Source organism: Podarcis gaigeae, assembly GCF_964106915.1.
Source record: "Podarcis gaigeae genome assembly, chromosome: 1".
Classification (NCBI taxonomy): Eukaryota; Metazoa; Chordata; class Lepidosauria; order Squamata; family Lacertidae; genus Podarcis; species Podarcis gaigeae.
In genome coordinates this window covers 6,137,592-6,152,858 of record NC_139678.1, presented here as the reverse complement: position 1 = coordinate 6,152,858, position 15,267 = coordinate 6,137,592, and the positions used below count along the sequence as shown (strand labels likewise).

The window sequence follows — 15,267 nt, the reverse complement described above, 5'->3', positions numbered from 1 at the left end:
TTTTATTTATACTTTTCGACTTCATACATTTCACAGATTTTATACATTTCACTAATTTTACAATCATTTTATCTGGAAATATTCAACCAACCATTTCCATTCTTTTATTTTAAAAATGCTTATCTTGATTTCTTACTCTTCCGGCAAATTTCGCCATTCTGCATATTCCATAAGTTTTTGTATCCATTCTTCCTTTGCTGGGACTCCTACTTCTTTCCATTTTGGGGCAAGTAACTGCTGCTGTAGTAGCGTACATGAACATTCATTTGCTGAGATGCATGCTTTTATACACAACCACATTAGCAAATGCCCATGAACCAGCCTCTGAGCAGACACGGTTTTTCACAGACAAGCTACTTTCATGCCTGTTTTAACTATTTGGCTCCCCATGGAGAAACGCTGGAGGTTGTTGCAGTGATGTAAAGGGGCTCATTGAACTACAATTCCCAGGCTACGCTGGGGAAAGTTGAAGCCAGTTTAATTTCGAAGCCTTTGTATGACTCAAGTGCTTGTTGCACACCGTCAAATGGAAGTCAGGTGTTATAGTGTGACCAGCACAGCTTTGCTTGGGTAAGCCTGTGAGATTCTCCTGCATATACCAACAGATTTGGAGAGCAGTCAGGAGAAATCTCCCAGTGAATAGCTTCTCAGGCTTCCTGAGACCACCTGATTCCCTTTTCTCCAATTAAGGGGGTTTCTTAATTCAACTCACCTGTAGTCATTTACTCCCAACACCACCAGCTGGAGAGATGTTCTCCAGGTTGCTACAGCAGTTTCCAGCTTCTTTCTCCATCCATACTGTTACTGGAAACCGCTGACCTGCTCTCCTGTGGAATAGAGAAACCAAGCATGGATGAGGATTTCTCCCTGGAAAACTACCTGGACCAGTGTACAGGCCAGGTAAAATGAAGGATGCTGGGGTTTAATCTATTTTGAAAGGGCAACTGTTTTTCCTGCTACTATTGCCAGAGTCAAACAATACCTGCAGACCTTTGTAAAAGGTGGCTATCCGCTTTTTACTGTGGAACTAGCAAAACTCCCAGTCACGCTATTGGAACAAGTTGAGTAAGTGTGTTGTTTCCACATTTATTTTGATGGATTCTGGTCATATTAATTCTGTACTGCTCCTATTGCTTAGCATTTAGGAACATAGGAATATACCTCATATTGATTCAGCCTATTGGTTCATGTGGCCCAGAAGGTAGCAGGGTTTAAGGCAGGAGTTTGTCCCAATCCCAGGTGGGGTGTGTGAGGATACAAGAATTTTGGGACATTATACAACAAACTTAAAAAGATATTTAAATTATCCATTCAAAAAAAACCCAGAGGCTTTCTGTTAGGCATTATGTCCACTGAAATACAAAAAAACTTTAGAACAATCTTTATGTATGCAACCGCGGCGGCCAGAATTCTGGTAGCAAAAAATTGGAAAGGTGACTTAATTCCTACAAAGCTTGACTGGCAGGTGAAGATGATAGAATACCTGGAACTGGCGAAAATGGCTGGGAGAATAAGAAGAAACTCAAATCAGAAAGTGAGCAAAGAATGGACAATATTGAAAGAATATTTAAAACAATACTGTGAAAATGCAAATCTCCTGACAGGTATAGATTGAATCTTGAATATTAAAGAGAATTGTAAATGTAAAAAAATGTTCCTGAGTTGTAATAGATATAATAGGATGTGCGTATAGGTTAAGAATATTTAGAAAGCACAATGAGGGGATTCGGAAGTCAAAAATATGTGTGATGTTAGGTGATGTGTAGCCAATTAATGTTGTCATTGTGGTATTGTTTTTTCTGTTTGTGTTGCATGTTTTGCAATTAATAATAATAGTAGTAGTAATAATAATAATAATAAAGAGTTTGCCCCAGTCATCCATCAGGGATTGGACCTGGGACCTTTGGCATTCAAATTATGTGCTGCACCACTGAGCCATGAACATGACTAAGTAAGCTGGGAAAATCTAATTACCGTATTCCCAAATTGCAGATAACGAGCTGAGGCTGAGTGTTAGTGGACGTTCTAAGAAGGGGAAGTGTGCCGGAATGTGTGGGATAGCGCTTGCTTTGACACAACACCATCTAACCTCCCCGCAATCAAATCGGAATAAATGCCCAGAATCTGAATAAATGCCCAGTAGCTGTGGGTGTTGAGGTATGTGAGAAACGGCAGCTTTGAAGTGGACAATTAGTGAGTTGGCAAGAAGCCAAGTGAGGCAACAGTAAGTGAGGAAGTCTGCTTGGAGACAGGGAAGCCTAGCAACCATAGCTGTCAACTTTTCCTTTTTTTTAAGGGAAATCCTATTCGGAATAAGGGAATTTCCCTTTAAAAACGGGAAACGTTGACAGCTATGCTAGCAACAGGTGGTGATTGACTAAAAGTTTTCCCTTATAAGCAGCATGACACAGTAGTTTGGTGTTGGAGTTGTTGTAAATAAGAATTGCCCCTTTCCCTTATGGGGTATCCAAGAGCCTATATAGAGTCCTTACATAGGTTCCCTATTGGTAGAAGAAAAAAAACAGAGGCCAACCAGAGAATATTGAGAAGCAAAGCAGCTAGTAAGCCTGGTCTTTATTGATCTGTTGCAACAGGGTGCTCCCCTCACTCGCAGGAGAGGAAGAGGAACCCAGAAAAATGGTCACAAGGCCTTATAAAGACTTTCGAAATTGCCACCCTATAGATCAAGACCACCCCCAGAAACATCACACCTACATCACAGAAAAGGCGGTCTAAAACAGAAAATTTGAATGTTGTGTTTCTCCTGTCCTTGTTTATTTCCTGTCTGGCAGGTTACTTGATTGGATTGCCTGGGGAGCCTGGCCAGTCTTTTGTAATGATAAATACTTAGTTCCTGAGCCAGGTCACAGGCTCACACCCTATTCATATCTTAAATGTGCCCTTAAGACAGGATTTGTGAGGAAAGAGACAATGGGAGGTTTCCCACTTTGACCTTGCAGAGAAAACATTTGCTCAGTTTAGGAGTCAAAATGGTTCCAGGTCGGTCTTCCTGTGCTGATCTATGTACCGTATTTTTCGCTCTATAAGACGCACCAGACCACAAGACGCACCTAGGTTTTGGAGGAGGAATCAAGAAAAAAAAATTCTGGAACAGCAAGAGGGATCGCTGCGCAGTGAAGCAGCAATCCCTCTTGCTGTTCTGGCTTCTGTGATAGCTGTGCAGCCTGCATTCGCTCCATAAGACCCACACACATTTTCCATTACTTTTTAGGAGGGAAAAAGTGAGTCTTATAGAGCAAAAAATACAGTACATGCTTGGTTGGTACGCCTATGAACATTACCATATATCTAAGACCTCAAAATTCCTATCACAGAGTTCAGTGGTTGGTGTGTAGAGTAAGAATCAAGTCTGTGCGTATAGTAACTTGTACAAAGCTGTGCTGTACTCTGCATATAATAAAAGCATATACAAAGCAAGTTACTGTTCAGCAAGTTATGTTCCTGAGTTGTCATCCTGGACTACACGGACTAAGCAGCCGGTAGCAGAGAGGTTTGGCTGAGATCCACCAACAGTGGGTTCTAGGCAGTAAACATGGCCCTATGAGGAAAAAGCCATGGCTTTGCTCGAATTGTGGTCCTCTGCTGGTGCAGAGAATTTTGAACGTATTATTTTGGAGGGATCTGGCACAGAGGAAAGGTTTCCCCTGCTCCTAACACTAGAACCCATGGACCTCAAGTGAAGCTGAATAGTGGGGAAATTCAGGACAGATCAAAGAAAATGGCAGTTAAACTATGGAATTCATTGCCACAGGAGGCGATGATGGACGCCAATCTAGATGGCCCTGAAAGAGTAATGTAAAGAAAATGAAGGTACATTCTTTCACCTTTGGTGGACGTGCCCAAAGATTAAGGCTTTCTGGGAAATGATATATAATGAAATGAAAAAGGTATATAAATATACCTTCCTGAAGAAACCAGAGGCCTTTCTCCTGGGTATGGTCGGCCAATTGGTGCCAAAGAAGGATAGAACATTCTTTATGTATGCTACAACAGCAGCAAGAATACTCATAGCAAAGTATTGGAAGACACAAGATCTACCCACCTTGGAAGAATGGCAGATGAAGGTGATAGACTATATGGGACTGGCAGAAATGACTGGCAGAATCCGAGACCAGGGAAGAGAGACGGCGGAAGATTGGAAGAAATTTAAGGATTATCTTAGGAAACATTGCAAAATTAATGAATGTTAGAATGACGTTGGTTTAGAAATTAAGTGGTTTTCAGCTGTAATGATTAAGTAAAAAGAAAAGAAAGGCTAAAAATTAAATGAAAAATAAGGGAGAGGATTTGCTTAATTAATAATTAGAAATTGGAATACAGAAAGGGGAGGTATGAGGAGGTCGGGGAAGTAAGTTATAAGAAAATAAGGGATTGAAATTATACTTGTTTTTGTTTGTGTTTGTTTGTACTGTTGTTTTGTTTTTATATAATTTTTGAAATTGTAATAAATATCTTTAAAAAAAAATAATAGATGGCCCTGAAAGAGAATTGGACCAATTTATAGCGAAGGGCGGGACACGGGTGGCGCTGTGGGTTAAACCACAGAACCTAGGGCTTGCAGATCAAAAGGTTGGCGGTTCGAATCCCCAAGATGGGGTGAGCTCCCGTTGCTCAGTCCCTGCTCCTGCCCACCTAGCAGTTCAAAAGCACGTCAAAGTGCAAGTAGATAAATAGGTACCACTCCAGCGGGAAGGTAAATGGCGTTTCTGTGCGCTGCTCTGGTTTGCCAGAATCGGCTTAGTCATGCTGGCCACATGATCCGGAAGCTGTACGCCGGCTCCCTCGGCCAATAAAGCGAGATGAGCGCCGCAACCCCAGAGTCGGTCACAACTGGACCTAATGGTCAGGGGTCCCTTTACCCTTTACCTATAGCAAAGGGCTTTTGGCAACTGCTAGCCACAGTGGCTCAGCTCTGCCTCCACAGTTGGAGCCAGCAATGTTTCTGAATCCCAGTTGCTGGAACCCACAGAAGGGGAGAGATGCTCTTGTGTTTGAATCCTGCTTGCTGGTTTCCCCCAGCAAGCCACTGTGAGAACAGGATGCTGGACTAGATGGGTCCAGCAGCCTCTTCTTATGTCCTATTAACGCAGAAGTGTCATGACTGTTTTTTCTCTCTCCCATGTTGTGATAGGATAACTTCCTACCGTCCAGCCCGCAAGTGTCTGCTCCCATGAGCCCCTTTGCGGCAGACTTGCCTCCTTCCTCCTACCAGGGGGCAGCGTTTCATTCTCCGCCTGACCAGACCCACAACTTCTCGATTGACCTCAGCTTCCTGCCTGACTATTTAAGCCCGGATAAGAAACATGAGGGCCGTGCAATGTCATTGGGAGAGCAGCATGGCTCTCAGTCAGGATCGCAAGACAGTGGCATCTTCCTGAATGGTAGTGGCCTGTCCCAACAGAGGGATGAAAACGCAACTCAACCATCGCCTGATGCTTCTAGGATGCCCGATGCCTCTGGGACCTGTCTTCCCATGAACCCGATGACCCCTATGGCCTCTGCTTCGGAAAGTTCTTCTGGCATCGTCCCACAGTTGCAGTAGGTTCATTCCTGTTAGAGCGCCTTGAAGCTTGGGTGACTTAGATTGAAAGTCACTCTTGTAGTTTGTAGAGTTCAAAGGCTTTATTTATGCAGGAACTGTTTGCGGGATGAGTGGAGATAGGAGAGAAATAGCAGACATCTCGTCTGGAGAGAACAGCAAACAACAAATGGCTCAGCTTTTAAGGGGTGGAGTTAACTTAAACACAGAGGCTTACTAAACAAGCACAGGAAAGCTCATACCAATAACAAACTTAGTTGGTCTCTAAGGTGCTACTGGAAGGAATATTTTTTTTTTATTTCAACAAGTTCTAGTTAGCTTTCTACACAAAAACCCTGGTGGGTTAAAGTTATATGTGTATTAAGTACAAAATCAATAGATTGAAATATAGTTGCTTTTGGGATGCGGGTGGCACTGAGGGTTAAACCACAGAGCCTAGGACTTGCCGATCAGAAGGTTGATGGTTCGAATCCCCGCGACGGGGTGAGCTCCCGTTGCTCGGTCCCTGCTCCTGCCAATCTAGCAGTTCAAAAGCACGTCAAAGTGCAAGTAGATAAATAGGTACCGCTCCGGCGGGAAGGTAAACGGCATTTCCGTGCGCTGCTCTGGTTCGCCAGAAGTGGTTTAGTCATGCTGGCCACATGACCCGGAAGCTGTACGCCGGCTCCCTCAGCCAATAAAGCGAGATGAGCGCCGCAACCCCAGAGTCGGTTACGACTGGACCTAATGTTCAGGGGTCCCTTTACCTTTACCTTTACCTTTACCTTTACCATGGTTGCTTTTATCCAGCAAATCATTAATTGTTGTTGTTTTTAATTGTTATTTTTCTATGTTTTTGGTTGTTCTTATTTTTATCTGAAGCCACCTTTTGTCCCGGTCGTGGAAAAAGGCAGGGTATTACTACTATTACTACTACTACTACTACTACTACTAGCCACTTGGGAGCATTCCCCCTGAGCAAGTAGGAGCCTGCCTCCAGGTTGCTAAGCAATGGCAACACATTCTCTTCACTCTTGTTTGCTTATCTTTAACTCTCAGGTTCTATGTTTAAAATGTGCATTGGGGGTGCTTTGAATGTATGGTGGTACCTTAGTTTACGAACTTAATCCATTCCGGAAGTCCGTTCTTAAACCAAAACCATTCTTAAACTGAGGCACGCTTTCCCTAATGAGGCCTCCTGCCACCAGTTCCCCATTCACCATTTAGCTTCTGTTCTTACACTGAGGTAAAGTTCTCAAACCAAGACACTATTTCCGGTTTTGCAGAGTTTGTAAACCAAATCGTTCTTAAACCAGACTGTTCTTAAACTGAGGTACCACTGTATCGTGTGAATGTTCCCAAACTAGCAAGGTCAAATTTATGCAATCCCAACAGATGTTGGTTGATTTCCTGAACCAATTCCATCTAGAAATAAGAAGAGGAGGGGGGGTGGACATTCAATTTATGACTCAGTACTGAAAGGAATGGCAGATTTGCTGTGATGCATCCCATGAACTTATCCATGCCACTTCTAAGCACTAAAGGCACCTTTGTCAATCTGTTGCATCCCCTCGTAAATGAAATTCTAAATGTGCAATGTTTCTCCCTTGTTCTCCTAGGAATATAGTGGCCACTGTAAACTTGGCTTGTAAGCTGGACCTCAAGAACATAGCCCTTCAAGCTAGGAATGCAGAATTCAACCCAAAGGTAAGCCCCTGGGAAGCTGTTTGGTGCCATTCCTCTGAGAAATTGTTCCCCTTTGAGATTCTTTAAAAAATAATAATATAATTTTTATTAACAAACCAATCAAATCACATTAGTTCCAAATTACACAGTCAATTGTTTAAATTTTTGTTGTGGGTACCCATGCTTCAAGCTCAGAAAGGGATCCAAACATCTCTCTCTTGCTGCTTTAATGTTCATAGTTCTGTCCAGATACTATTCACAGTTCTGTTCAATCTTCTCTTTATTATTTTCCTCATCTTCTTGTTGTTGTCATATATTCCTTTCTTTGTGACCTCTGATAGTCTCCACAAGCGGGTTGAAAACAAACGTTGTTATGTCCTGTGTGGATTTTATTCCTCCAAGAGCCATATTCAAACAGACAGACCCATTTCCGCACTTCCGTACAAAACATTCTTAAAGTCTGCCCGTTAATTCTCGCAGGTCTGTCAGTCTCTCCTCAATCTTCTCAGGGGTACTGCCAGGTCAAACTCACAGTCCGATATAATAACAAGCCATGGTCTCTTCCCCCTCAATCATAAATCCTGTAGCCAGACCTGCCCTAACAAGTCTCTTTTTATAACTGCGTCACAAAGGCCTTTCATTCCCTTCCAGATATTCCACAAGCTATGCCTTTGATTAGTGATTTATTTCCACACAGTTCTTAATCATCCTGCTTGTTATCAGTAATTGCAACAATTCTTCTTGGGGGGAGGATTGTTAGGTACTCACATGGTTGGGCTCAGACTTGGTGGACTCTAGAGATGGATGTGCTGGGATAGCTCAGTCGGTAGAGCATGAGATTCTTAAGCTCAGGGTTATGAGTTTGAACCCCACGTTGGGCAAATATTCCTGCATTGCAGAAGGTTGGAGTACATGACCGTTGTGGTCTCATTCAATTCTACAATTCTAGAATGTTGAACTATGGCTTTGAGAGACCAGGGTTCGAATCCCCACCCAGCCATGAAGCTCTTTGGGTGACCTTGAGCCAGTCACTGTCTCTTAGCCTAGCCTACCTCACAGGTTTGTTGTGAGGATGAACTGGGGTGGAGGAGAACCTTGTACACAGCCTTGAACTCCTTGCTTAGAAAAGGTGCCATATAAATGTAATACTAGAAAGGGCTTGTGGAAAACAGGTCTTGTAGATTCCTCCATCTCAAGAGCCTCAGAAATGAGAAGGATGAGCATGTGCAGAGTGCACCTGTCGGGTCAAATCTCTGTATTTCATAAGATACTGCCAGAGGCACTTGTCTAAAACAGATTCACAAGGTGGTAATCTGTTTTTTCCTGAACTTCAGAGGTTTGCTGCTGTGATCATGAGAATTCGAGAACCAAGGACAACAGCCCTCATATTTAGTTCCGGCAAAATGGTCTGCACAGGAGCGAAAAGGTAGGACTTTGCTATGAACCCAGAATAAACGGGGCACTGACATGGTGGGCAGGATTGAGCTTTCTGCAAACATTAGCTTTCTTTCTCTACTTCCTTTTAAAATACGTTTTGCCTAGCCATGTGACTCTGAAAATAATAATAATAATAATAATAAATTATTATTATTATTTATTACCCTGCCCTCCCCAGCCAAGGCGGGGTACATGGTGGCTAACAAGCAATAATAAAAAGAAGTTGAATGAATACAACTTAAAAACAAGATTAAAACACAACATTAAAATATTGAACCATTAAAATATTAAAATGCAGCCTCATCACAGGAGGAGAAAGGAAGAAGAAAAAAGAAAAAGGGGGAGGGAATCAAACTGGCTCCAAGCAAAAGGCCAGGCGGAAGAACTCTGTATTACAGGCCCTGCGGAAAGAAATCAGATCCTGCAGGGCCCTAGTCTCATGAGACAGAGCGTTCCACCAGGCCGGGGCCAGTGTTGAAAAGGCCCTGGCTCTGGTTGAAGCCAATCTAACTTCCTTAGGGCCCGGGACCACTAGGGTGTTGCTATTTATGGACCTTGAGGCTGTCTGTGGGGCATATCGGGAGAGGCGGTCCCGTAGGTACGAGGGTCCTAGGCCGTGAAGGGCTTTAAAGGTCAAAACCAGCACCTTAAGCCTGACCCTGTAATATAAGGCTTGAAAGTGTTGTGGGTGATGCAAGTGAAATACTGGAGGCCGAGTTGCGATTAGTAGGATATACAATTGTTAGAGAGTGAGGCTTTTCACTCCTCACATAGTTCTCTGCCCCTCCCAAAGGATAGCAGAAAGTCTGTAATAAATAGTTGAAAGTCAGCACGTACAGATTTGTTTGATTTGAATGTTTACATTGCACATTTCACAGAAGTAAACAGAGACATGCTTGCAACACCCCAATTCTCAGGCCCCAGTTATAACTTTCCAAGCGCTCTGAACAAGTACCAAGAAATAGGGTCTGTCCTGACAGATAAATAAATAGGAACAACTGGAATAATGTGGGAAACATTTTGTTTGCAGGCTCCCAGAGAACCTTGCAAATGTCACTAACAAGCCTGTCTCTGCCCTCAGGCCCACAATATAAAGTAAATGAGCCAAAAGGAAAAGAGATTTATGGGGGGGGGGGGAGTATTGATATTGTGCATTTGGAAGCAGTAGGGGGAATAAAAATGGACCCTCCTTGAAATAAGAATAGTCCAGTCCAAAAATACAGTTCAAAAGCTTTACTAATAGAACTTGTTGCAAAACAGACTTGCAACAGTAATGTTACACCCAAATTATTGCATAGTATCATATATTACTTCACCCAGAGCTGAAAACAAAGCCCTGTATTATACTCTGAGGCTGCGTTCCTGGAGATTGCACACTTTTCTCTCCGGCTGCTTCCAGGGAGAGAGCAAAGACCAACTCAGACAAAATGGAGATTTGCAACCCAATACCTTTCTCATGTGATCTAAGTTAACACTCCACATGCAAGCTTGCAGAGAGACATTCTAAGTTGATTATCATTTCTTAGGCTCTCTGTTCCTCTTGCTTAGCTTCAAAGGAATTTTACAAAGTTGCAGCTGCAGCAATACATATACAGTACAGAGTTATTTTTCATTTTGATGTACAATTAAATAATTCCACATTATTATTTATTTATTTATTTATTTATTTATTTATACCCTGCCCATCTGGCTGAGTTTCCCCAGCCTCAATAGAGTGTTAAAAACAATACAGCATTAAGTATTAAAAACTTCCCTAAACAGAGCTGCCTTCAGATGTCTTTTAAAAAGAAGATAGCTGCTTATTTCCTTCCCATCTGGTGGGAGGGCGCTCCACAGGGTGGGTGCCACTACCGAGAAGGCCCTCTGTCTAGTTCCCTGTAACCTCACTTCTTGCAGTGAGGGAACCGCCAGAAGGCCCTCGGAGCTGGACCTCAGTGTCTGGGCTGGACGATGGGGGTGGAGACACTCCTTCAGGGATACTGGACCGAGGCCGTTTAGGGCTTTCAAGCTCAACACCAACACTTTGAATTGTGCTCAGAAACGTACTGGGAGCCAATGCAGGTCTCTCAGGTCTGGTGTTATGTGGTCTCGGCGGCCGCTTCCAGTCACCAGTCTAGCTGCCGCATTCTGGATTAATTGCAGTTTCCAGGTCACCTTCAAAGGTAGCCCTATTTAATGGGGAGTGGGGAGCAAACTCAGGCCATTAGACCAGCTGGGATGGGAAATGGCTCACGGAGAGAAGTCAAAAGTTGCAGCCTCTCAGCAGTCAATGGGGCGGCCCTGCTCCCTTGGTTCCCTCTGCAGCAACCTGATGGAAGGTGTGCTGTCCAATGACAGCTGTTGGAGGGGAAGCCTGATAGAGCTGGGTTCTCAGCCAAGCAGATGGTGCTCCTGTTTGGCTTCTCTCCCTTCTGCTGTATCCTGATGGAACCATTGCCAAGCACAGACCAACCTATAGCCCTCCTCAAACCATAGCTGTCAAGCGTCCCTTATTTGGCAGGACAGTCCCTTTTCCCAGCGCCGTGTCCCGCTGCTGTCCCTTATTGATGATGTCCCGTAAATTTCCCGGGTTTCAAAGGAAGCAGCTCCTCTCCCTCCCTCCCGGCCAGGGAGGAGGGAGGCTCCAGCTGTGTTGCTTGGCTGCATTGCTCACCTAATAAGGAGTCTAAGAACGACTGGGGGGTGGAGCCGCGTTGCCTGGGGACTCCCCTTTGCTCAGCGCTTCCCAGCGGAGAGGTGACGGTGGTTTTCCTTGCTGCATCCCCTTTCCTGGGTTGCTGCGCTGTGGTAACCACTGCTTGAGGCTTCATTTGGCTGCTGGCTGGGCTTTCTGCCTTTGGCTCGGAGGGGCTCAGAAGTTGAACATACCTGTGCTGGGAAAATCCCTTATTTTGGCTGCTGATCCCTTATTTTCGAGGCTGCTGATCCCTTATTTTCAAAACTGTAAGTTGACAGCTATGCCTCAAACCTTTGCTGGCTGGATTTCTGCCCCACCCCCCTTTTGTGTGTGTGTGAACCTGCAGCGAAGAACAGTCGCGGCTGGCGGCCAGGAAGTACGCCCGTGTGGTGCAGAAGCTTGGATTCCCTGCTAAGTTCCTGGATTTCAAAATACAGAACATGGTGGGCAGCTGCGATGTGAGATTTCCCATCCGGCTCGAAGGCCTGGTTCTCACGCATCAGCAGTTCAGTAGGTACGTCCATCCATGCCGCTGTTGGAAAGGAAAACAGGACATTTGCTCTTCCTGTTTTGGGGGATGTTATGTACTGAAGTTCTCACCCTGGCCCAGCAGGGGGATACTGTAGATAGTTATGCAAATAAGGGATCAAAAGTGATGTTCAGTGATTGGATAGTTTTAGAAAATTGTTACAGTTACATGGTACTGGAGCTCTATATAAGCAGGCTGACTGAACCCTTCAGTTCAGTTCTGTTCTGGCCTCTGAATAAACAAGAGCTGTTGAAGAATCGCTGTGTCGTCTGATATGTTCACCCACAACTTAACAGGGGAGATGCCTGAAATAGCTTGTGGGTGTGCAAACCGGGGAGCACTTTGCCCTCGGGGCAAGATCACGTTCTAGTCCTCAGCTGCTTTTTAATAATAATAATAATTTATTATTTGTACCCCGCCCATCCCCAGCCACTCTGGGCGGCTTCCACAAAGGCCAAAAAATACACTAAGATGTCACACATTAAAAACTTCCCTGAACAGGGCTGCTTTCAGCTGTCTTCTGAATGTCAGGTGGTTGTTTATCTCTTTGACATCTAGTGGGAGGGCGTTCCACAGGGCGGGCGCCACTACCAAGAAGGCCCTCTGCCTGGTTCCCTGTAGCTTTGCTTCTTGCAATGAGGGAACCGCCAGAAGGCCCTTGGAGCTGGACCTCAGCGTCCGGGCAGAACGATGGGGGTGGAGACGCTCCTTCAGGTATACTGGGCTGAGGCTGTTTAGGGCTTTAAAGGTCAACACCAAGACTTTGAATTGTGCTCAGAAACATACTGGGAGCCAATGTAGGTCTTTCAAGACCGGTGTTATATGGTCTCGGCAGCTGCCCCCAGTCACCAGTCTAGCTGCTGCATTCTGGATTAGTTGTAGTTTCCAGATCACCTTCAAAGGTAGCCCCACGTAGCCCCATTTACACTGCTTGTGAATGGGGGGCTTTCATCATTGTGGTGTGCAATGGATTTGGAGTAAGCGGTCATATGAACATAGCCTGGTGCTGATATTGTATCCTCTCACATAATTCCACAATGATTCTTGCTGGCTTTGCTAACCTGGACTACCTGTGTCCCTCATGACCTTTTCAGAAGCTGCTTCCTCCCCTTTTCTTTCGAAGAGGGTAGAGGTTCTTTTGATATCTCACCTCCCCCTTTCTGATTCATTAAACCCCAAAGTCACATAAAACCCTTCCATTAGTCACATACAATGTCAAATGACTTTCTAACTTCATGCATTTTAATTCTTTCTTAAACAGCTATGAACCAGAACTGTTTCCTGGCCTCATTTATCGAATGGTCAAACCACGGATTGTGTTGCTTATCTTTGTGTCTGGAAAAGTGGTATTAACTGGTAAGTGATGCACAAACTATTGACCTAGGAGTTTGCATGTGAAGGGGAGGAAAAGGCTATAGGCACAGTCTGTTGGAAACATCTCCGGTGTGAGCCCTGTTGAAATGTATGGGAGCTGTAAAATCGGACATCTTACATTTGTTCTACCAAAATTGCACCTTGTGACAATCGGTGCAATCCTATACCTATCTATTCAGAAGTCCCACTGAATTCAGCAGGGCTTATGCATAGGTTAGTGGTATTGGACTGCAGCCTAAGAACAGTTTCGTTTTATTACACCCAGAACAGTGTAGTGTGATTATCTCGGTTTACTGATGTGTGAAATGCGAAAAGCATTTTAAGCATCACTTCTGCCCTAAAACTATAAGGAAGAAAATAATTTAAGGCCCTTTTCTGAAGCCTGCAAAAATATTAAAGGTAAAGGTAAAGGACCGCTGACAGTTAAGTCCAGTCGCAAACAACTCTGGGGTTGCGGCGCTCATCTCACTATACTGACCAAGGGAGCCGACTTTTGTCTATTTATTGACCTATTTATCTACTTGCACTTTGATGTGCTTTCCAACTGCTAGGTTGGCAGGATCGGGGACCGAGCGACGGGAGCACACCCCATTGTGGGGATTCGAACCGCTGACCTTCCGATCGGCAAGCCCAAGACTCAGTGGTTTAGACCACAGCGCCACCCGCTGTGTCTAAATACATACTATTATGTATTTTACATAATATATATTATGTAATTTTATTTTATTATGTACAGTGGTACTGTACCTCAGATTACATACGCTTCAGGTTACATATGCTTCAGGTTACACACTCCATTAACCCAGAAATAGTGCTTCAGGTTAAGAACTTTGCTTCAGGATAAGAACAGAAATCAGGCTCCGGCGGTGCAGCAGCAGCAGGAGGTCCCATTAGCTAAAGTGGTGCTTCAGGTTAAGAACAGTTCCAGTTTAAGAATGGACCTCCGGAACGAATTAAGTACTTAACCCGAGGTACCACTGTAATATTTTATTATATATTAAGTAAAATTATGCAATTTTACATAATATATAATATGTACATTGTTGTTGTTGTTTAGTCATTTAGTCATGTCCGACTCTTCGTGACCCCATGGACCAGAGCACGCCAGGCACCCTGGCGTACATTACAAGATACATAATGGTGATAAGATAAGTGTGTGTGTGTGTACACACACACATGTGAGAAGTGGGAAACAGGATAGCTGTTTTAGGGGGAAAGTGAACAGTGTAAATTCTTAATAAAAACTATTGATTTCTCATTGAAATGGATAGCTGGCAGGTTTAAGAAAAACGAACCCAATCGGAATGCTGTGGTGGCAACTAGGGAAAATTAATGTGAGGTAGATTTGTCTCTGTTCAGGTCAGTTGCAAGCTGAGCTAGAAAAACAGTATGTCCAAACTGAGATGGTAATTAACATTATAAGCCAGGAACTGATAAGGAAGGAAGGTGTCATCTACTATGGTAGGCTTTTCAACCAGTCTAGTGAAGACAATCGAAAACCATCCCACTCTGATAATGGAGTTCAAAAGGGTTGCGCTATAGAAAATTTCCCCCTTCAACTTTACTCTCCTGGCAGAGAACATTTTTAGGGCATTGATCCTAACTTCATTTCATTTCTTATGAATGTTATTAATGCTCATTTCAAAACCATTTTTCCTAGGTGCCAAATACCGTTCTGAAATCTATGAAGCATTTGAAAACATCTATCCAATCCTGAAGGGCTTTAAGAAAGCTTCTTAATTTTTTTCTGATAAATTGTATAGTTTAGGCGAGTTTTAGCATCAAGTTACAAAATTCTCAAACACACAAATTGACTGTTGACAGTCAAATACCTCTAATCCTCTGTTACAGTTTGACGCTGTCAGTCTGTTTCATCGTATTCTTCTTGTTGTGAATTCCTTACAGAAAAAAAGGCTATGAACTTTGAACAGTGTGAAATGTGATAAAAGAGATATGAAATACAAAAACTAGTTCTGTAAGAATGCTTTAGGGGACAGGTTAGCATCTTGGAATACTGTTGAAATC

General features: G+C 43.7%; 1 protein-coding gene across 2 annotated transcripts; it reads left to right on the top strand.

The window, feature by feature from the left end:
• The first annotated feature begins 286 nt into the window (after window positions 1-286).
• On the top strand, window positions 287-15,267 carry TBPL2 (TATA-box binding protein like 2). Of its 2 annotated transcripts, none has more exons than XM_083737618.1 (7): window positions 287-900; window positions 5,153-5,559; window positions 7,159-7,246; window positions 8,560-8,651; window positions 11,686-11,853; window positions 13,130-13,224; window positions 14,903-15,267. In XM_083737618.1, the coding sequence occupies exons 1-7, from the start codon at window positions 850-852 to the stop codon at window positions 14,980-14,982; spliced, it is 981 nt and encodes a 326-aa protein (XP_083593744.1). In that variant the 5' UTR covers window positions 287-849; the 3' UTR covers window positions 14,983-15,267. The 2 variants fall into 2 exon arrangements, with proteins under 2 accessions (XP_083593744.1, XP_083593745.1); XM_083737619.1 differs by lacking the exon at window positions 287-900 and adding an exon at window positions 1,974-3,000.